This window comes from Indicator indicator, chromosome 35, assembly GCF_027791375.1.
Source record: "Indicator indicator isolate 239-I01 chromosome 35, UM_Iind_1.1, whole genome shotgun sequence".
Classification (NCBI taxonomy): Eukaryota; Metazoa; Chordata; class Aves; order Piciformes; family Indicatoridae; genus Indicator; species Indicator indicator.
Genome location: NC_072044.1, coordinates 4,952,218 through 4,973,847, shown reverse-complemented (window position 1 = coordinate 4,973,847; position 21,630 = coordinate 4,952,218). Strand labels below are relative to the sequence as shown.

The window sequence follows — 21,630 nt, the reverse complement described above, 5'->3', positions numbered from 1 at the left end:
AATTTGTTTCTAATTGTTTTCATTACTAGAGAATCATTTCCCTGTACTGCTTCTGTGTTATTTCAGTAACTCAAAATGGCTCTTTCAGTGCTGTATGGATCTGCAAACCATTGTGACCTGCTCTTTCCAGGGCTTGCTCACACTGCAGCTGTCTATAACGTGCTCTGATAAGCCCAGGTTATGTCTCAGCCATCCACACAACTCCTCAGTTTAGAAAGTTTCTTCTCCTTTGCAGCTTTAGCATGCTCCTGGATCACTGCAACTTGCTAAGCCAGCCAGACATGATTCTCACCACTGACACTGCTCTTAGAAGCCCATTCCCAGGGTTTCTGGCACACTCACAGTGCCCTGTGCTGTTTCCCAGCAAGCAGGCTGTGTGCACAGGAACCTCCCCCCTGCTGGCACCTCTTCAATAACCTCTACTCACCTCTCCCAGGACAAACTCCAAGTCACTGAACTGTCTGTTTTCCCACAGCCTTCCATAATCTTCGTGGAGAGTGCACTTTGGGTAACAAGAGAACTGAAAAAACAAACCAGAATTCACTTCAAGTGCTCTGGCCAAAAGCTCTGCACTTACCCAGACCAGGGCTGCACCTTCTGATGAACCCCAACCTCCAGGCAGCACAGGAGGCAGAAAGCAACAAGCAGACAAACACCTTGCAGGGCTTGCTCTGTGGTGATCACCCAGGGGGAAGGTGGCAGAGTTGTGTCTCATCACAACTTGCAGATTTCAGGATTTGGTGGCCAGGAGCCTCAGCTGCTCTCAGGACTTGTCTGAGGGTCCCACACAATAAAAAGAAACTTGAGTGCAAGGAGGATTGGATCTGGGGTGTCTTGAAATGTAACATTTTGAACTCCCAGAGTTACTGGGGGGTGGGAAGGCTGCATGAAGATAAAACTTCAGTGTAAGATGCTCCGACCCAGGAACCCTGAGGCTGGCAGTGCAGAAGAATCAATTTTCAGGTTGCCCATCCTGGCAAGCCCCCTCTGGCACACTGTGGTGGGGGTAAGGCTGGATGCCTTAACCAGAGTGCAGTCCTCCAGAGGGATGAGATCGTCTGGGGGGGACACTGGGAAGTGTAATCTTTGCTTATCATGGAATCATAGAATCAGCAAGGTTGGAAAATACCTCAGAGATCATCAAGTCCAACCTATCACCCAGCACCTCATGACTAACTAAACCCTGGCTCCAAGTGCCACATCCAATCCTTTTTGAACACCTCCAGGGATGGTGACTCCACCACCTCCCTGGGCAGCACATTCCATGGCCAATTCCTCTTTCTGGGAAGAACTTTCTCCTCACCTCCAGCCTAAACTTCCCCTGGTGCAGCTTGAGACTGTGTCCTCTTGTTCTGGTGCTGGTTGCCTGGGAGAAGAGACCAACCCCCACCTGGCTACAACCTCCCTTCAGGTAGTGGTAGAGAGCAATGAGGTTTCCCCTGAGCCTCCTCTTCTCCAGCCTAAGCCCAGCTCTCCATCCTGGGTTTACCTAAACCTCCCTAGCCCAACATTGTCCAAAACCTCCCCCCAGCCAGGTGCAGAACCCCAGGCCTCAATGCCCACCCCCATACCTCCCTACCCAAGCCCATACAATGCAGCAAAAATTAGCCAGGGCTGCTCAAGGTCAAAATCCTCAACTCCCCCCTAAATAGCAAAGAGACAGCAGCTCAGCACTGGGAGAAGAGAGAGGGGGAAAAGGCAGCAGCCTGTCCTGTGTGCTCATAGAGGGGGGCTGCAGGCATGATGGGATGGAATACACCACTAGTGACTGGCTGCCAGCTGGAAGTGGTGGTGAATGGTGTCACTGCCAGCTGGCAGCCAGGCACTAGTGGTGTTCCCCAGGGATCAGTGCTGGGCCCCATCCTGTTCAATATCTTTATTGATGATCTGGATGAGGGGGTTGAATTCACCATGAGTAAGTTTGCAGATGACACCAAGTTGGGAGCAGGACTTGATCTCTTAGAGGGTAGGAGGCTCTCCAGAGGGACCTTGCCAGGCTGGACAGATGGGCAGAGTCCAACAGGATGGCATTTAACAAGTCCAAGTGCCAGGTGCTGCACTTTGGCTACAAGAAATCCCAAGCAGCACTACAGGCTGGGGTCGGAGTGGGAGGCAGAAAGGGACCTGGGGGTACTGATTGACAGCAGCTGAACAGGAGCCAGCAGTGTGCCCAGGTGGCCAAGAAGGCCAATGGCATCCTGGCCTGGAGCAGCAATAGTGCAGCCAGCAGGACAAGGGAGGTTATTCTTCCCCTGTACTCAGCTCTGGTCAGGCCACACCTTGAGTCCTGTGTCCAGTTCTGGGCTCCTCAGTTCAAGAGAGATGCTGAGGTACTGGAACGTGTCCAGAGAAGAGCAACGAAGCTGGGGAGGGGTCTGGAGCACAAACCCTGTGAGGAGAGGCTGAGGGAGCTGGGGGTGTTCAGCCTGGAGAAGAGGAGGCTCAGGGCAGACCTCATTGCTGTCTACAACTACCTGAGGGAGGTTGCAGCCAGGAGGGGGTTGGTCTCTTCTCCCAGGCAACCAGCACCAGAACAAGAGGACACAGTCTCAAGCTGTGCCAGGGGAGGTTTAGGCTGGAGGTGAGGAGAAAGTTCTTCACAGAGAGAGGAATTGGCCATGGAATGTGCTGCCCAGGGAGGAGGTGGAGTCACCATCCCTGGAGGTGTTCAAAAAGGATTGGATGTGGCACTTGGAGCCAGGGTTTAGTTAGTCATGAGGTGCTGGGTGATAGGTTGGACTTGGTGATCTCTGAGGTCTTTTCCAATGAATATGAACCTGTGTATTTTGGGTGGTTTTGTGCTGTTGTGTACAGTTGCGAACAGTATTTCCATTTCCATTTCCAGCTCTTTCCAGTCCTGAGTGGAGTGTTTTTAATTTCCCCCCTTTGGAGAGGGGTAAAAGAGCTCCTGTCCACTCTAAAACTAAGACACACGCTTTGCAACGATCTGTCCAAGGAAGTTGCCATGATCTCTGTCAGGGCTTTGGAAGGCACTGGAGAGCTGGACCTTAGCACAAAGTCTGCCCAGGTAACATCTCAAAAGATTTTACAGAGAGATTTTAAAGAGAGATCTTTGGCAGCTGCAGCTAACAGCAAAGGCTGCCTGCAGCAAGGACAGCAAACATTGAGCTGCTGGGGAGCCAGGGCAGAGAGGGCAGGAGCTCTGCCATGCCCAGAGGCAGAGAGAGAAGGGCTGAGGCAGAGCTGGAGTGGCTGGCTGTGGGCTGATCAGCAGTTACCTGGAACCTGTACATCTCTCCACTTCGAATGTTGTTGTCCACTGTGCCCCCAAAGATGTACATAGCATCTGAGATCACAGCTGCAGCATGGAAGAGTCTCCCACTGGGTAACTAGGGGAAGAAAAGGACAGAAGAAGGAATAAATACAAGATTTTTATTTCTCCCAGGAAAAAGGACCTGAACCAGATCAGGAATGAGAAGGGAAAATCAGAGTAGTCCGAAGGGACACAAATGCTGTACCCTAGGACTGGATTGCTTCCTAGTGGATCTAGAACATACTTTCCAGTCCCATTTAAAACCTCCTGCTCACTGCACCCTCTAATCAGAGTGAGATGTCCTCAGGGCCCAACATTCCAGGGCAGTGACATAATCCATCAGTTACCAAACTCACACTCAGCACCAAGTGTTACAGAGGAAAACAAAACACTTTTAGAACTGAACAGCTCCTGCAGATGTGATGACTGAGCAAGCTGGGAGCTTATCCTGAGTGCTGTTGGGAACTTGCAAGGCAAACGCTCAGCTCTCCCAGCAGGATGCTGGACTGCAGCAAAGGCAGACTCCCCACAGCCTGCTGAGGCTGCACCATCTGGCAGCCCAACCCCTCCAGCCATGCCAGGCTCTGCCCCAAGCCCAGCACTGGAGATGCTCACCGAGCTGGCACCATGGAATCAAGGCTCACTCCTCCCTCATGCCAGCTCCACAGAGCTCTCCTACAGCTGCCCCACACTGCACAAAGGCCTGAGGGATCCCAGCAGTCCCTGCACACCCAGCAGCTCCTGCACACCCTTCAGTCCCTGCACAGCCAGTTCAGGTTGGAAATGCACAATCAGATGCTGTTTGAAGTGGGAACCCAAAGCTGCTGGGACCCTCCTGCATGGGACACACCCCATGGTTCCCAGCTGCCTCTCCTGAGGGTACACAGCAGGCACTGCTCCCAGCTGCACCTCTCCCTATCCCAGCTGCACATCTCCCTATCCCAGCTGCACCTCTCCCTGCCCCAGCTCCCAGCTGCACCTCTCCCTATCCCAGCTGCACCTCTCCCTGCCCCAGCTCCCAGCTGCACCTCTCCCTATCCCAGCTGCACCTATCCCTGCCCCAGCTCCCAGCAGCACATCTCCCTGCCCCAGCTCCCAGCTGCACCTCTCCCTATCCCAGCTGCACCTATCCCAGCCCCAGCTCCCAGCTGCACCTCTCCCTATCCCAGCTGCACCTCTCCCTGCCCCAGCTCCCAGCTGCACCTCTCCCTATCCCAGCTGCACCTATCCCTGCCCCAGCTCCCAGCAGCACATCTCCCTGCCCCAGCTCCCAGCTGCACCTATCCCTGCCCCAGCTCCCAGCTGCACCTCTCCCTATCCCAGCTGTACCTCTTCCTGCCCCAGCTCCCAGCAGCACATCTCCCTGCCCCAGCTCCCAGCTGCACCTCTCCCTGCCCCAGCTCCCAGCTGCACCTCTCCCTGCCCCAGCTCCCAGCAGCACATCTCCCTGCCCCAGCTCCCAGCTGTACCTCTCCCCTGTCCCAGCTCCCAGCCATCTCCACTGCTGAGAGTTAAGTTCCCTCTGATTTTTTTCTTGTTTGTCAGGCTTGGTTTTGTCTTGCAGGCAACAGATCTCATTAAATCTTTGCCTACCAACTCAAAAGGCCTCTGGTGTAAACAACCCTCTCTCCTGGTAGGTATTTCTAAACACCACTCCAGTGAGCTCAGACACCAAACATGATGATGTCTCTCTGCAGAGACTCATGTTCCAGGCAGCCTTGCTGGCTGGCACTCCTCATCACCACTGACTTATTCCCTTCCCCACAGCAGCTCCCAGTGCTCTCACTTAGCCTCTTACTCACCAGACTTGCCATGACTTTTTTCTTTTCTTCAAACTACAACTTTTAAGGGATGCAATTCCCTGGGCAGTAACTAGGACCTGGGTTGGTTGTTCCTTTTTTTTTCCCTTAGATGTACAAACCACAGGTTTGGTGACCTTAAAATGCACCTTTGCCTGTGCCAGAGTCACAAACCATCTGGATTCCTCTGGATAAACAAAGTATCTTCTGTCTCCAACCTGCTTCATGGACACTTTATAAGAGGAACTTCAGAGCTGGTGCTAACAAATGCTGTGATGGGAAGATTATGGAGTAACATTGATCTGTTGGTGCCTTCCTGCTGGGCCCCTTTCCAAAAGAGGAGGAGATTACAGTCAAATACCATCTGTTTGATATGGCCTCTGCCACTCCTAGCAGTAATCTCCTAAGTAGTTAATCTCCAATGAGGTGAACTGACTGAAAACATCAAACATTCTGCAGGAGCTGAAAAACCTATTAGTGACCTTTATCAGCAGGACCTCCAACCTCACCCCCAGTGATGAGGTTACAGCTGGGTGAGCTGACATCAGCTGTATCAAACCCTGCTAACAACTACCTCTCCAGCCACCCAAACCCCACACAAACCCACTCCTGTCACAGAGGATCAGGGAATTATTTTGGTTGGCAAAGCAGTGGCTCCCATCTTGGTCTGCCCTTTGCTCCTGGCTCATCAGCTCCCAGTAGGTTCCAGGCAAGCTCCTCCCCAGGGAGCACAACCACATCTCACCTCAGGCTGCCTTTCTGGTCCTGTGAGCTATCCCAGCAGGTCCAACAGGCTCACAGCTCTGCAGCTGTGCACAGCTTCTCCCTCCTCCTGTTTCCCAAGCCACCTGTGTTTGTGTGGGGGCAGCTGAGCTGAGCTGTCTCCACAACAGGAGCGGGAGAGCCTCCCCATTCCCCCTGTCCACCAGACACCTCCTCCCCTTCTGCTCAGATGCTGGCAGCCCCTCCCTGTTGTACCTTGGTGTCCACAGCCGAGACAACAGCACTCAGAGCACTCCACTGCAGAGCCAAGCCTGTGCTAAGTGTGCTCACCAGTAAGGGCAAACCAGTACCCACCTGGGGAAACCCTCCTGAGGCAACTGCTGCCTAAAGCCAGCACTGGGAAGCACAGCTGGAGGCTGCTGGGGGAGGCAAGCAGTGCAGGGCTGCACCTCTGCTCTGCAAGAGCTCCAGTTTCAGCCAGGGCTTTGCTGCCACAACTCCAGAGGGCTGCGTGTGAATCCCAGGGGAGTCACAGGGAGTCTCTCCCACAGGATTTACTGGGAATCCTGCCCAGGGGAGTCACTGGGAGGCCTTCTCATTCCCAGTGCATACAGGAATGCTAAAAGTCACAGACCAGGACCCACTGCCAGCCTGAACCTCTTTGTCAGTTAGATCCTGAGCTGATCTCCCAGCCCAGGTGATTTCCTTACTCTATTAGGCAGTGCCTGACAAAAAGAATTTCAGGCTCAATCCTGACCCCTCTGGTCATGGGGGCTGGCACCCCTCTCTCAGACACACCACCCAGTCTCATCTGCTGAGGGTTTTCTCTAGTTAAGGTTAATGAGATTTGCAGCCTGAGGCTCTTTCCAAGCTGGACTCCTTGCTTTCACAAGCAGATCTCATCAGTCACCTTTGCTTCCCTCCCCTCCCAGCACACTCTCCCACCCTGCTGGCACGATTCAAGCCATCAGGTACAAAATTCACCTATTCCAGAAGTCTTTTTTCTCCTCTTTTTGCATTCCTCATGCTCAAACTCTCTCTGCAGCCTGCCTGGCACATCACAAATTGTCTGGAGAGCAGAACTTGAGCTCATCCTGCCATGCCCATGAGGGTTCTGATTTGCCTTACAAAGCTGTGCCTTAGTGATGCTCCTCCCTGTGCTGGAGCACCTACCAACCATTCAAATGGTGGAGAGCACAGCCCTCAGGGTCCTCTCTGGGACTGACTCCAGAAACTTTCAAAGAAACTTAGAATAATAGAACCATAGAATTGTTTGGGTTGGCAAAGCCCTCTGAGCTCATCCAGTCCAGCACCAACCCAACCCCACCATGGCCACCAAACCCTGGCCCCAAGTGCCATGGCCACACCTTGCTTGGACACCTCCAGCCATGGGGACTCCACCACCTCCCTGGGCAGCCTCTTCCAATCCCTGAACACTCCTGCAGCAAAGAAATTTTTCCTCCTCTCCAACCTAACCCTCCCCTGGAACAATTTCAGGACATTTCCTCTCCTTCTATCACCTGAGACTGGGGAGCAGAGCCCAACCCCCACCTGGCTCCAGCCTCCTCTCAGGAGCTGTAGAGAGCAATGAGGTCTCCCTCAGCCTCCTCTTCTCCAGACTGCACACCCCCAGCTCCCTCAGCTGCTCCTCCCCAGCCCTGTTCTCCAGACCCCTCCCCAGCTTTGTTGTCCTTCTCTGGACCTGCTCCAGCCTCTCAATGTCCTTCTTGGAATGAGGGACCCAGAACTGGTCCCAGCACTCCCCTGATGCAGCTTGAGCTCATTTCCTCTTGTCCTGTTGTGAGTTACTTGGGACAAGCTCTGGATCTCATCAGTCCCATCCTGGATTGGTACCAAGGATTGTCCTGACTCAGATGCAGGACCTTGCACTTGGCCTTGTTGAACCTCATGAGATGCACAGGAGATCCCACATCCTGCAGCTCCCCAGCTCCACACCCATTCCAGGTAAGCCTCACTGCAGTACTGCTGCAACTCTTTACTGGTGAGGGAGCTACAGAACCCAACCCCTTCTGCCCAGCAGCCACAGGCCTGCTTTTGGCTTCCTCTGGAGGAATCCTCTAAAAGCTTGGAAGGAAGATCCCTCAGAAGGAGGAGTGGAGACTTGACCATCAGAAATGGAGTTGGGCAACATTTCCCACAGGTACTCTGGAGCCAGGTTCTCATCAACACCAACATTTTCAAGAGGCCTCTCTCCAGCTCACTGAGCACAAACTCAAAAGCTCACTGGCCTGAAGCTCCTACAAGCTAGAGGAGAACTTTCTAGAAAGAATGCAAGCCTGACCACTGGGTTTAGGAACACAGAAGGCAGCAGTCTCACTGCACTGGGAAATGATCATCTGCAGCTCTCCTTCAGACTTGCACTCAGCACAGCTGAGGGCAGGTCTTGCTAGGGACCTCCCTGCAGGCACTGAGGGGTTGCTCACACAGCAGTGTGGTTCTCCTGCCTGGAGATCCTCACTGGTGGAAGGAATCTCTGCACAGGGAGGCTGCAGCATACTCATCCCCAGCAGGATGAGTAAGTCCTTTTAATCCTCCCTAGCTGCCCACAAAGCCTGTCACTCCAAGCCATCTGAGCAAGCCCAGAGCTGTGTCTCAGAGGGAGCCAAAGGAGGTAACCAACACACTGACCTCCCTTTCGGCTTATTGAAAGAAAAATTAAGGAGCTTTGAAAGTCAGAAATGTTTATTGCTCTTGGCTTTGAAAGGCCTAATTGTGATGCTGAGATGTGTCACAGGCCAAGTCCTAGAGCTTTCTCTTGTAACTTCAGCAAAGAGCCTGCTGGCACCCACAGCCACTGGGGAGGTGATGGTGGCTCATGGGTGACCAGGGAGTGACCCTCACACACTGCCCTGCTTTGAGCATCATCTCCTCCTCTACTCTGCCCTGGTGAGATCTCACCTGCAATACTGCATCCAGGTCTGGGCTCCCCAGTGCAAGAGGGACAGGGAACTGCTGGAGAAAGTCCAGGGGAGGGCTACAAGGATGAGGAAGGGCCTGGAGCACCGCCTGGGGAGGAGAGGCTGAGAGCCCTGGGGGTGGTTAGTCTGGAGAGGAGAAGGCTGAGAGGGATCTGATCAATGTCTATCAATAGCTGAGGGCTGGGGGTCAGGAAGGAAGGGACAGGGCCAGGCTCTGCTCACTTGTGTCCTGGGATAGGACAAGAGGCAATGGATGGAAACTGCAGCACAGGAGGTTCCACCTCAACATGAGGAGGAACTTCTGCACTGGGAGGGTCCCAGAGCCCTGGAGCAGGCTGCCCAGAGAGGTTGTGGAGTCTCCTTCTCTGGAGCCTTTCCAGCCCTGTCTGGATGTGCTCCTGTGTGACCTGTGCTGGATTCTGTGGTCCTGGTCTGGCAGGGGGGTTGGACTTGAGGATCTCCAGAGGTCCCTTCCAACCCCTGACATCTGTGATCTGTGATCCAGGGAGAACTTCCTTCCTCTTCCTGTGACTCCCTATCCTCTCTGAGGCAGTGGCTGCTTCCAAACATAATTTTTGATTCTGCCACAAATAGATGTGTCTCTTTCCCAGGCTCCAGCTCCTCTCCTGTGGCACAGACTGTGACTGCTGCCTGCACCTGTGTCGGTCTGTCTGTCTGTCTGTCTGTCTGCTGTCCCAGTCTGAACTGGGTGCCTTTAAAAAGGAACCACAAAGCAGATCTCCAGAAGGCACAGAGCATGCAGGAGGTGTACTGCAAGTGCAGTCTTTGCATTTCCTCCCCTAACTCCTGCAGCTCTATCAATTTGGCTGCAAAGTTATTGCCTTTATCTTTCTTCCCTTTCTCCTCCCTGGAGGCAGTGAGCTCCTGGGGGTGGGGAGGATGGTTCCAGTCCTGCCTGTGGCTTTCCAGGCCTGACTAATTTTTACTGTGCAATCTTGGCCTGTTTAGGTCTAATGCCAGGGACCAAGGGGAGGCAGTTTCAGGCCTGGCCAGCCTGAATCCAGCCTAGCACTGGGGGTAAGAAAGAGCCCTGAGGCTTAGGTTAGACCTCAGGAGGGGAGAAAAGGAGTTGGGGACTTTTGGTCTGACTTGGTGGAAGTTTTGTGTGAAGCTTTTTGGCTTAATGAGTTTCTCTGTTCAGCCCAGGTCATGCATTCCTCTGGGTTTGATATGCCTTGCTCTGCTCACTACTATGCATTGTAACATTTTAGTATTGTAGCTTGTTAATAGATTTTCCATTTAGATTTCCCAATGCTCCAATCCTGTGTGTGAGGCATTCTGCTTTTGCCCCAGGGGCACTGGAGCAATCTCTCCTGCTCTGAACCACAACAACTCTTAGTGCCTGCTGATGTTTTATGCTGCTCCAACCTTCTTCAGAATGTCAAAGGTACTTTGAGTTCAATGGGAAAACTCCAAGCCAATAGACATCTCCTTAGGTCATTTTTCAGATCCTCTGGGAGCTCTGCAGAAAGGGCACCTCAGGGAGCTCTGGCAGTGCCACACAGGCAGGCACAGGCTCAGAAGTGGTGTTCCTCTGGCTGCCTTGGAAGAGCAGAGCTCCCAAGACCATCTGACAGTGAGGATGGAGAAGAGCTCTGTGTGCTCTGTGAGATACAGATGTGCAGACAGCCAGCAGCAAGGGTGAGGAGCTAAGGATTGCAGCTGTGCAGTTCATCTTCATAGGCATTTTGTAGACATCCTAAAAGCATCAAAGAGGAGTTCCTGGTTTATTTTTAACTTGTTCCACTGCATCTCCCCTCTTCTATTTATGATGAAGCAGAAGAAAAGCAAAAATCATTTTTCTTCCCACCCTTCAGGCCACAGTGAAGGGCTGTGGGCAGAGAACAGATCAGGTCCCATCACCAAACCTGCTTCCAGTTTTTGTTCTGCTTGGTTGCCCAACATGCAGAACACACAGGGCTGTCCCAGTGCACCCACAGCACTGACTGCTGCCTCTCCTCAAGAGCTGCTCCTCCACCTCCCTGCACCTCACCCTGCTTCACTGGCACTGATGCTCAAATTCTGCAACCTTTTCCAGGTAACAACCTCAAGATTCTTCAGTCTCATGGCACTTGTCACCTTCCACACTGCCTGTAACAGGGTACTAGGGGAAGTACCACTCCCATCTGACAGACTATTTCTATTTCTATTTCTATTTCTATTATTTCTTTCTATTTCCATTTATTTCTATTTCCATTTCTATTTCCCAGTTCAAGAAGGACCTCAGGGAACTGCTTGAGAGAGTCCAGCACAGATCCACAGAGCTGCTGCAGGCAGTGGAACATCTCCTGTGAGGACAGCTGAGGGAGCTGGGGCTTGGAGCTGGGAGCAGAGCAGCCTGAGGGCTGCCCTCAGTGCTGGGGATAAAGATGTGCAGGGCTGGAGCCAGGCTCTGCTCAGGGATGGCCAAGGACAGCACAAGGGGCACTGGGGGCAAGCTGGAGCAGAGGAGGTGCCATGGGAAAACTTTGTCCCTGTGAGGGTGGCAGAGCCTGGAGCAGGCTGCCCAGAGAGGTTGTGGAGTCTCCTGCTCTGGAGACTTTCCAACCCCACCTGGATGTGTTCTGTGTGCCCTGCCCTGGGTGCTCCTGCTCTGGCAGGGCTTGGACTGGATGAGCTCCAGAGGTCCCTTCCAGCCCCTAACATGCTGTGGTTCTGTGAAAGGCAGCACAGGATGCTCAGTGTGACAACCCAGCCACAGAGCTGTCTGCAAGGTTGTAACACAGCATTCCCAAGACCATGCACAGGATGCAGAAACACTCAGGCTACACAGAAGGAGGATAAAAGGCAACTCCACCACAAGCCAAGCTGGGCTGCTGTGCTGCACACTGACAGCACTTCACACACAGGCAAACTCCTTTCAGTGCTGAGGCAGCAATGTGTGTTCAGCTCTGGTTCAACTTAAAGTGAACAATTTTGTTCTTAGATACAGATAAGACAGGAAATGTGAAGTTCAGAGTGCCCTGGGAATAGTCTGGGGTATGAAAGATTCATTGCCAGGGGTCAGAGTCTTTGCCAAAAGCTCAGAGAACCTTCAGACCAACCCTGAGAAATGCTCCAGTTGTCACTCCAGAACACACCAAATGAGTCAAGGCTTACTAAAAACAGCAGAAGCCTCCCAGCCCTTGCAGCTCAGCAGGCTTTAAAGCACATTTATTATCATGTGTTCCAACAGAGCCTCAACCTCCCTTCCCCCCTCAGGGCAATCAGTCTCTAGATGCCATCACTGCCAGAGAGACTTCAAAATACAACCAACAGCCTGACACCTGCCTCGAGTGACAGACAGCCCCAGGAAAGAGCTGGGAAACAGGAAATGAAACTCAGCAGGGGACCAGCCAGGTAATAATGGAGCTTCAGAGCACTGCCAGGAGCAGACTGGCTCTTGAGGGTGATAAGCAATCAGAGATCCCCTGGGCCAAGGGATAGCCCTGGGAGAACAGAGCAGGAGCTACACAGCCTCACAGAATGCCCTGGGTTGGAAGGGACCTCTAGAGGTCATCTTGTCCAACTCCCCTGCAGGAACCTCTCCAACCAGATCAAGCTGCTCAGAGTCTCATCAAACCTGATCTTGAACATCTCCAAGAACGAGGCCTCCACCATCTCTCTGGGCAACCTGCTCCAGTGTCTCACCACCCTCTGAGTAAAGAGGGTGTCCAACCTAACTCTTCCCCGCTCCAATTTCCAGCCACTGTCCCTTCCCTAGTGCTCCATGCCTTTGTAAACAGTCCCTCCCCAGCCTTCAAAGCTCAGACAGTTTTGTTAATCCCATGGGAAAACAAATCAGCTTTGCAAAGCACAAAGGAGCTGCCATCAAATCCTCTGGGCAAAGAGATTTTGGAAAGGAGGCCCCCAGGTCTTGTGGAGTCCAGAGGAGAGCATCCACAGGATGTTCCTGCTCATCAAGTGCTGGGTTCATGCATTCATAGAATGGGTTGGGTTGGAAGGGACCTCCAAGCTCATCCAGTTCCAACCCTCTGCCATGGGCAGGGACATCTCCCACCAGCCCAGGCTGCTCAAAGCCTCATCCAACCTGGCCTTGAACACCTGCAGGGAGAGGACATCCACAGCCTCCCTGGGCAACCTGTGCCAGTGCCTCCCCACCCTCACTCTCAACACTTTCTTTCTCATCTCCAGTCTCAATCTCCCCTCTCCCAGCTCATTGTCCCTTGTCCTGACACTCCCAGCCCTTGTCCAAAGTCCCTCCCCAGCTCTCCTGGAGTCCCCTTCAGCTTCAGGCTGAACAGCCCCAACTCTCCCAGACTGTCTCTGCAGGGGAGGTTCTCCAGCCCTCTGATCATCTCTGTGGCCTCCTCTGGCCCCTCTCCAGCAGCCCCAGGTCCTTCTTGTGCTGGGGGCCCCAGAGCTGGAGGCAGTGCTGCAGGTGGGGTCTGAGCAGAGCAGAGCAGAGGGCAGAATCCCCTCTCTGTTGCTGTTCCCCTGCTCTGGATGGGGCTCAGCACTCAGCTGCCTGCTGGGCTGCCAGTAACCATTGCTGGCTCCTGGGGAGTTTGGCAGCAGCTGACACCCCCAAGGCCTTCTCCTCAATGCTGCTCTCAAGCCACTTCTCACCCAGCCTGGATCTGTGCTTGGGATTGCCCTGACCCAGCTGCAGGATGCTGCACTTGGCCTTGCTGAACTTCTGCATTGGGACACTGAGCCATTGCTGGCAACTCTGAGTGCAGCCATCCAGCCAATTCCTTATCCAGCCACTGGCCACCCCTCAAGCCCATGCTCTTCCAGTTTGGTGACCAGGATGTCACCAAATGTGACCAGGATGCCCAGTGTCTCTGCAAACAAACTGAAACACAGAGCCAGAGTGCAGGATGTGAGCACCCCTGTGGAAATCATCTGCATCTGATCCTAACCCAAGCCACATTCATCTCCCTAAGTCCCTGCAGCACACACAGGTGGAGCAGATCAGCTCAGCCTCTAAACCTAGCAGTGTCTCAGCTCAAGGATTTTAACGTCTCCATCCATGAACATCAGCAAATGCAGCCCAGGTGCCCAGCTAAGCCCAGGGAAGAGGCACACTACAACCACACAGCACAGAGAGTCATTAAGGTTAGAAAAGATCTCTAAGATCAAGTCCAACCTTCCACCCAGCACCTCCATGACCACTACCCCAAGAGCCACATTGAGTTGTGTCTTGAACACCTCCAGGGATGGGGACTCTACCACCTCCCTGGGCAGCTTCTTCCAATCCCTGACCACTCTTTCTGTAAATAAACTGTTCCTAATGTCCAGCCTAACCTCCCCCTGGCACAGTTTCAGGCCATTTCCTCTTGTCCTGTCATTAATCACTTGGGAGAAGAGGCCAACACTGGCCTCACTCAAGCCTCCTTTCAGAGAACTCTAGAGAGCGAGCAATGAGGTCTCCTCTGAGCCTCCTCTTCCTCAGGCTGAACACCCCCAGCTCCCTCAGCATCCATGGGGAGGCACACAGTGCGGAAATGACTGCCCAGGTCCCAGCCTTGGGGACAGATCTCCCTAGGGCTGTTTACCCCTGCAGCTGCTGCTGGGTGCTGCTGGAACACATCAAGATGTGGAGCTGTCCCTTGGGAATTTAAGAATGCAGGCTGCAAGAAGCCTTCTGCATGCTGGGAAGGAAACACTCAGAGGCCACTGAAACCACACAAGCCCTCAGCACTTCAAGGTGAGAGCTCAGCTCCTCCCAGAGGTGGAATGAGAGGAAATGGACATCTCCTCACACAACCACTGCACTGTAAGGAGCAGCCCAAGAGAAGCACATTAAGATCTTCACCAGCTCTGGGTCACAATATTTTCTCATTGAGGTTTCCTCAGCCCTCATGGTCTGCTGCTTTTTTTATGTTCATGTGAAGCACCTGCAGTTTTTAATTTATCTACCTTATTAGATAGACATGGCAGAGGGGGTGGAACTAGATGATCTTTAAGGTCCCTTCCAATCCAAACCATTCCAGGATTAAGGTCTAAGATGTCTCAGATTAGACATTAGGAGGAAATCCTCCCTCAGGAGGCTGGTGAGGCACTGGAACAAGTTGCCCAGGGAAGTTTTGGAGGCTCCAAGCCTGGAAGTGTTTGAAGCCAGGCTGGATGAGGCCTTGAGCAACCTGGGCTGGTGGGAGGTGTCCCTGCCCATGGCAGGGGTCTTGGAACCAGATTCACAGATTGCACTGGGGTGGAAGGGACCCTCAAAGGTCCCCTTGTCCAACCCCACTGCAGTCAGCAGGGACACCTCCAACTGGATCAGGCTGCCCAGGGACACATCCACTCCAATCTTTAATATCTCTAGGGATGGGACCTCAATCACATCCCTGGGTAACCTCTTCCAGTGTCTCACCACTCTCATTGTGCAGAGCTTCCTCCTGATGTCCAACCTGCCCTTGTTTCAAACCATTGCCCCTCAATGGTCCTTTCCAACCCAAACCAGCAAGTATGTTCAACAAAGCCATTTCTGAGCCCCACTGTGACCTCTATCATTATTTTACAGCCACACCTCTATAAGCCAACACTTTACAGTTGCCCTAACACCTCTAGAATGTGCAGGACTTTATGCACACAGCACTGCATCAGTGGGAATCCTGCTGCACCAGCACCTCCCAGCCAGCCAGCCAAGCACCAGTCCCCGTGGTGAATCCATTCCTCATCTTTGTCAGATAAGGGCTGACTCACATCTTGAATTCCAAGTGGTTTATGGCATTTCTTTAAACACTTCTAAAAGTGTCAACAAATGTGAGAGAGGCTGCTGCCCACAGCACTGCAGCTGCTTAACCACCGGTGGGAAGGAGCCATCGCTGCGCAGCTAAGTCAGAGCCCTCGTCAAGAACGAGTCAGAAGGAAAAACCACAAGCTGAAGGTTTTACCTCACTGTCTGGGCTGGGCTGGATGACTTCCCAGGTCTGAGAGTCCACATCATAGCAGTGAAGCTCGTTGGGCAGGGTGTTGTCTGCAGCACCACCGAAGACGTAGAGGTGCCGGTCGAAGGCCACCATGGTGTGGCCATACCTGCGCTGCGGCGGCGGCGGAGAGCCCCGCAGCAAGTGCTCCGTGGGGATCCGTGTCCAGCTGAGACAGGCAACAGCAAAGGGAAGGGGTTGGTACAGTTCTGCTCTGCACAGTCACAGTGTCATAGTGTCACAGTACATTTGAAAGGAAGCTGCAGAGATCATCCAGTCCAAACCCCCTGCCAGAGCAGGAGCACCCAGGGGAGTCTGCACAGGAATGCATCCGGGTGGGGTTGGAATGCATCCAGAGAAGGAGACTCCACAACCTCTCTGGGCTGCTCCAGGGCTCCAGCACTCTCACTGCAAAGAAGTTTCTCCTCATGTTGAGGTGAAGCCTTCTCTGTTAAAGTTTGTCTCCATTGCTCCTTGTCTTACTACTGTGCACCACCAAGAAGAGCTTGGTGCCCTCCACTTGCCCCCCACCCCTCAGATATTGATAGACATTGATCAGACTCCTCTCAGCCTCCTCTTCTCCAGACTAAACAGCCCCAGGGCTCTCAGTCTCTCTTCATAGGGGAGATGCTCAAGTCTCCTAATCACCCTCCTGGCTCTCCATTGGACTCTCTCCAGCAGGTCTCTGTCCCTCTTGAACTGGGGAGCCCCAAACTGGACACAATACTCCAGATGCAGACTCACCAGGGCAGAGCAGAGGGGCAGAAGAACCTCCCTAGCCCTGCTGGACACACATTTCTTGATGCACCCCAGGATCCCACTGGCTCTCTTGGCCAATTCTCTAGCTCTCAGATGAAGAGGAGGACCAGAGGAGCTCTACTGACCCAGTAGGAGCACAGACAGCAACTGGTACCACAGACTGCTCAGAGCCCTGCGCTGGCTCCATGCAGCCAAGCTTCTAACTGAAGATGTGCCAAAGGCAGCACAGTTCCACAGCCCAGATGTATTTACACAAACCCCAGCAGCTCCAAGACCACAGCTTGGGAAGGAATCAGTGATCTACAATCAGACCCTTCAGAACTAACCCTTCTGAGGCACCCAAAGGCCCTTCTGACACCACATCCCAGGCTGACAAAGCATTGCTGACTCACCACGACAGCACCAATCCAGCCACAGTCTGGAGGCCAGCAGCTGCTGTTCCAGCTGTGGTCCTGCTTCAGCCAGCCAGAAGCCAGCCAGATCAGGCTGGCAGATGAGATCAGTGGCTGGATTCCCACTTTCTAGCACTTTTACCTCATGAGAGGGGTGAGTCTCTGGGTCCCACCAGGTGCCTCTAACTGAACCCTCAGTGAGCTCACTGGAAGCTGGCATTTCACAGGACTCTGCCTGGCTTTGATCAGGAAGGTAAGATCTGGCATCTCACTCTGAATACACTGAGACTCAGACTCAGTGTTTGAACTCAATCTACTGAATTTTCTGCTTGTCTGCTGCAAAAGATCTATTTGATGGATGTGGCAAATCACAAAGTCCCCCTAACTGTCTGTGTTCTATGCTCTGTCCTCTCTACCCTTCCTCACGATGAGAGGCAGTGCTCTTCCTCAATACCCTTAAGGATGTGCATTTCTCAACTCAAGCAGCCAAGGATTATGTGGATTTGGTGTGATTTAGCTGTCTCCACTTACATCTTCTCCTTGAACTCAAACTGAAAGAGGTTGTTGGTAATCTTGGCTCCACTCTGGCCAGAGAAAACAAACATCTTGTCCTTGCAAACAGCCACAGGGAAGTTACAGCAGGAAGGAGGAATTTCACCACTTTGCTCAATCTGAAAGAGAAGGAGATTCAAAGTTCACTCCACAGGCTGCAGGACCAGGCAGTGCCAGGCCAGGCAGACAGACAGACAGACACCTGGCAGATGTGTGCAGACAGCCAAGTCCATGTCAATCTGCTACAGGTAATCAACTAATGCTGTGCTTACAATGTCTGCTCAGACTGATCTGATCCTGGAGGGCCATTCCTAAAGGCTCTAACAGTGCAAGGATCAGGACTCTGATCTCGGCAGTCACCCAGCAGTGGTTCACGTGGGAAGTGCTCTCTCTTTTTATAGGCCACAGCAAAGCCACCAAAGTCAGGGTTGGAAGGGACCTCAAGGCTCAGCCAGTTTCAACTCTCCTGCCATGAGCAGGGACACCTCACACCACAGCAGGTTGCTCACAGCCACATCCAGTCTGGCTGCAAAAACCTCCAGGGATGAGGCTTCCACCACCTCCCTGGACAATCTGTGCCAGTCTCTCACCACCCTCATGGGGAAGAACTTCTTCCTAACATCCAATCTGAATCTTCCCACTTCTGGTTCTGCTCTACCACCCCAGTCCTATCACTCCCTGACACCCAAAAAGTCCCTCCCCAGCTTTCTTGTAGCCCCCTGCAGATCCTGGAAGGCCACAAGAAGGTCTCCTGGGAGCCTTCTCCTCTCCAGACTGCACAACCCCAACTCTCTCAGGCTGTCTCCACAGCAGAGCAGCTCCAGCCCTCTGCTCATCCTTGTGACCTTCTCTGGACACCTTCCATCACCTCCAGATCCTTCCTGGAACAGAGGCTCCAGAACTGGACCCAGAGCTGCAGGTGTGGTCTCAGCAGATTGGAGCAGAGGGGCAGAATCCCCTCCCTGGCCCTGCTGGCCACACTTCTCCTGCTGCAGCCCAGGCTCTGCTTGGCTCTCTGGGCTGCAAGTGCTCACTGCTGGCTCCTGCTGAACTTCTCATCCCCCAGCACCCCCAAGGCCTTTTCTCCAGGGCTGCTCTCGAGCAAGTGCCTGCACCATGGGCAGTCTAGGTCCAGTTCACAGATGCAGAAGCACAAATGACACTTTTCATACTGCCTTTGTTTTCCAAATACACCAAAAAAAACCCAAACCCTGAATTTGAACTGTTTCTTTTCTCCTGTGTGACAAATGCCTGCAATGCAGTCCAGCACAGACATGTTAAATAACATTTGAGAGGGAATCCAAAAGAGAAAATGTGATGTGCTAGCTGAGATTGAAGCTTCTTACCTCCTCCCAGCATGTTAGCTCTTTATCCTGTAGGCCAATTGTCCACATATCATTTAACCTACAACACAACAAGCAATGCTGGATTTGGAACAGTTTATTTTCAGTAAGTTTTAGCTCATGGAGTTGGAGAGAGAGAGAGATCCTATTTCAGGAGCTATCCCTCTCCTGCACAGGAAGAATTTCCTATTACCACTAGCAAAAAAAAAAAAAAAAAAAAAAAAAGCCCCAACCAATGAGAATCTTTTTGTCCTGTGTCTGGTTTAGCACCACCTCAGCATCCTTCTGGTTCCAAGTGCACTCCAGTTACACTCAGCAGCTCTGCCTGGAGCTTCAGGATTTGAGCCACTTAATCTTCAGGATTTTTACAGAAATACTCCTTATCATCCTGCCTCCTTCTCCCCATCCCTGCCAGCCCCTGAGAATGACCACAGTAATTATTTATGTGCCTGAATCCACCCCACACACAGAGAGGAGGAGGAAGGAGGTTGCTGACATGGCTGCTGACTGCTACCTATCTGCCTGTGTTTCTCCCAGCATGAGTCACTCACAGTAGCTACAGATGTTCCCCTTGTTCCAATCTGCCTGGAGGCTCCTGTTCCACAAGAAGTCATTTTTTAACATGATTACACATATTTAACATAAATTAGACAGCTCCTCTCACCCAATCCCTCCTTCCAGCTACCCGAGGTCCCTGGGCAACTCCCTAAGCTGAACTGAGCAATTCCACAGAGCCCTGCAGCTTTCCCCAACTCCTCCTCCACAAACAGAGAACAGATCCCTCCTGTTTTCCCAATTAACAGCAGCTCTCCTGCACACTCAGAGAAGCTGATAACTTTCCTGCAGATTCTCCTCCCAAGAGGGGTCAGTGCAGCACACAGAGGCAGTTCCTGGCTTGTGACATCTCTGTGTGCTCTCACGATGCCAATATTGCCCAGCAGCATCAAATGGGAATTGATCCTTCCCTGACAGACCAACAGCAGTCAGAGAGAGCTGAGGCAGAGCACCAGACTCTCCCTCACTTCTCAGTACTGCTCATTTCCAGTCGTTTCCACTCCAAATTCTCATCTCCCTTCCACCTAAAAGAATCTCTCCTGTTTTCAGGGCAGAAGCTGTGTTGGTGCTTAGCTCTGTCACAGGGCTTCACACAAAATCCACCTTTTGTCCCATAAGCCTTCAGCCTGTGGTGGGTAGCTTTTGAGAAATGCTCATGTGCCAGATTTCAGGGATCATTTAGCATCTTTACAGGCAGGGAGGCTGTCAAATGACACATCCAGACCAGCCTGAGTCACCAGATTTTCCCCTTTTAAACAGGTACTGACGAGAACAGGAACCAGGGAACAGCAGATGTGGAACCCTCAGCAAGGGGCTGGCTTTGGCCAAGCTCCAGGGATGTGTTTAAATCATTTGGTACATGGAAGCAGCCCTAGAGAGGTGGAAAGGGAGGGGCTGTGGTTGCAGAGAAGCCCCCAGGCAGGGAGGGTGCCCAGCACGTACCGAGCGTTGCCGTCGTATCCTGCGAAGATCCACAGCTTGTCGCTGTACACAGTGGCACCGTGAGCCGAGCGGGCAACGGGCACCCTGCAGGGGAACAGGGACAGCACAGCTCCTAACCTCCCTGGCCTGCACAGGTGAAAGCCACACCAAGGAAAATAAATGGCCCCTACACAGAATGGTTTCTGGTCATGACATTTCTTCTGTCATAGACTCATAGAATTGTTTGGGTTGGCAAAGCCCTCTGAGATCACCCAATCCAACACCAACCCAACCCCACCATGGCCACCAAACCATGGCCCCAAGTGCCATGGCCACACCTTGCTTGGACACCTCCAGCCATGGGGACTCCACCACCTCCCTGGGCAGCCTCTTCCAATCCCTGACCATTCCTCCAGCAAACAAATTTTTTCTCCCCCCAACCTAACCCTCCCCTGGCACATTTCAGGCCATTTCCTCTCCTTCTATCACCTAAGAGTAGGGAGAAGAGCCCAACCCCCACCTGGCTCCAACCTCCTCTCAGGGAGCTGTAAGGAGGTCTACCCTCAGCCTCCTCTTCTCCAGACTGGGCAACCTGTGCCAGTCTCTCACCACCCTCATGGGGAAGAATTTCTTCCTAACATCCAATCTGAATCTCCCCATTTCTAGTTTTGCTCCATCCCCCCAGTTCTATCACTCCCTGACACCCTCAAAAGTCCCTCCCCAGCTTTCCTGTAGCCCCCTTCAGATACTGGAAGGCCACACAAAGGTCTCCTGGGAGCCTTCTGCTCTCCAGACTGCACAACCCCAACTCTCTCAGTCTGTCTCCACAGGAATGTGTACATTTCACTACAAATAAGCTTCCAATTGGTTTCTGATAAAACTAAACTGAAATTATCAGAGGTCCACAGATTTCACGGCAGCCTGGAGAAAGAAAACATCTAAATGACAAAAATTCCTTTGCTCCTGTCCCTTGTGTCACAGAAATGAAACATGAAAAATATTTCCCATTGTACTAAGCTCTGCTGAGGCCACACCTTGAATGTTGTGCCCAGTTTTGGGCACCTCCATACAAGAGAGATGTGGAGGTGCTGGAGCCAGGGCAGAGGAGGGCAAGGAAGGGGAAGGGGCTGCAGAATAAATCTTGTGAGGAGCAACTGAAGGAGCTGGGGATGGTTCGTTTGAGGAAAAGGAGGCTGAGGGGAGAGCTCACTGCTCCCTCCAGCTGCCTGAAAGGAGGTTGTGGAGAGGTTGGTGCTGGTCTCTGCTCACAGGTAATTAATGATAGAAAAAGAGGGAATGGCCTCAAGCTGCCACTGGGTAGGTTTAGACTGGACATTAGAAAACATTTTTTTCACAGCAGGAGTGGTCAGGCACTGGAATGTGCTGCACAGGGAGGTGGTGGAGTCACCAACCCTGGAGGTCTTTAAGGGTCATTATTTATGTGGTGCTTGGGGATATGGTTTAGAGGTGAATCTTA

At 52.6% G+C, this 21,630-nt stretch overlaps 1 protein-coding gene across 1 annotated transcript in view; it reads right to left on the bottom strand.

The window, feature by feature from the left end:
- Positions 1-21,630, bottom strand: part of LZTR1 (leucine zipper like post translational regulator 1) — a 39,681-nt gene that overhangs the window by 15,687 nt on the left and 2,364 nt on the right. The window contains exons 6-11 of the mRNA XM_054395754.1: positions 20,175-20,258; positions 18,681-18,738; positions 17,314-17,453; positions 15,599-15,800; positions 3,240-3,350; positions 428-520 (exon numbers count right to left, since the gene is read on the bottom strand). Coding sequence (XP_054251729.1) covers positions 428-520; positions 3,240-3,350; positions 15,599-15,800; positions 17,314-17,453; positions 18,681-18,738; positions 20,175-20,258 — 688 coding nt within the window. The remainder of the gene's footprint in view (positions 1-427; positions 521-3,239; positions 3,351-15,598; positions 15,801-17,313; positions 17,454-18,680; positions 18,739-20,174; positions 20,259-21,630) is intronic.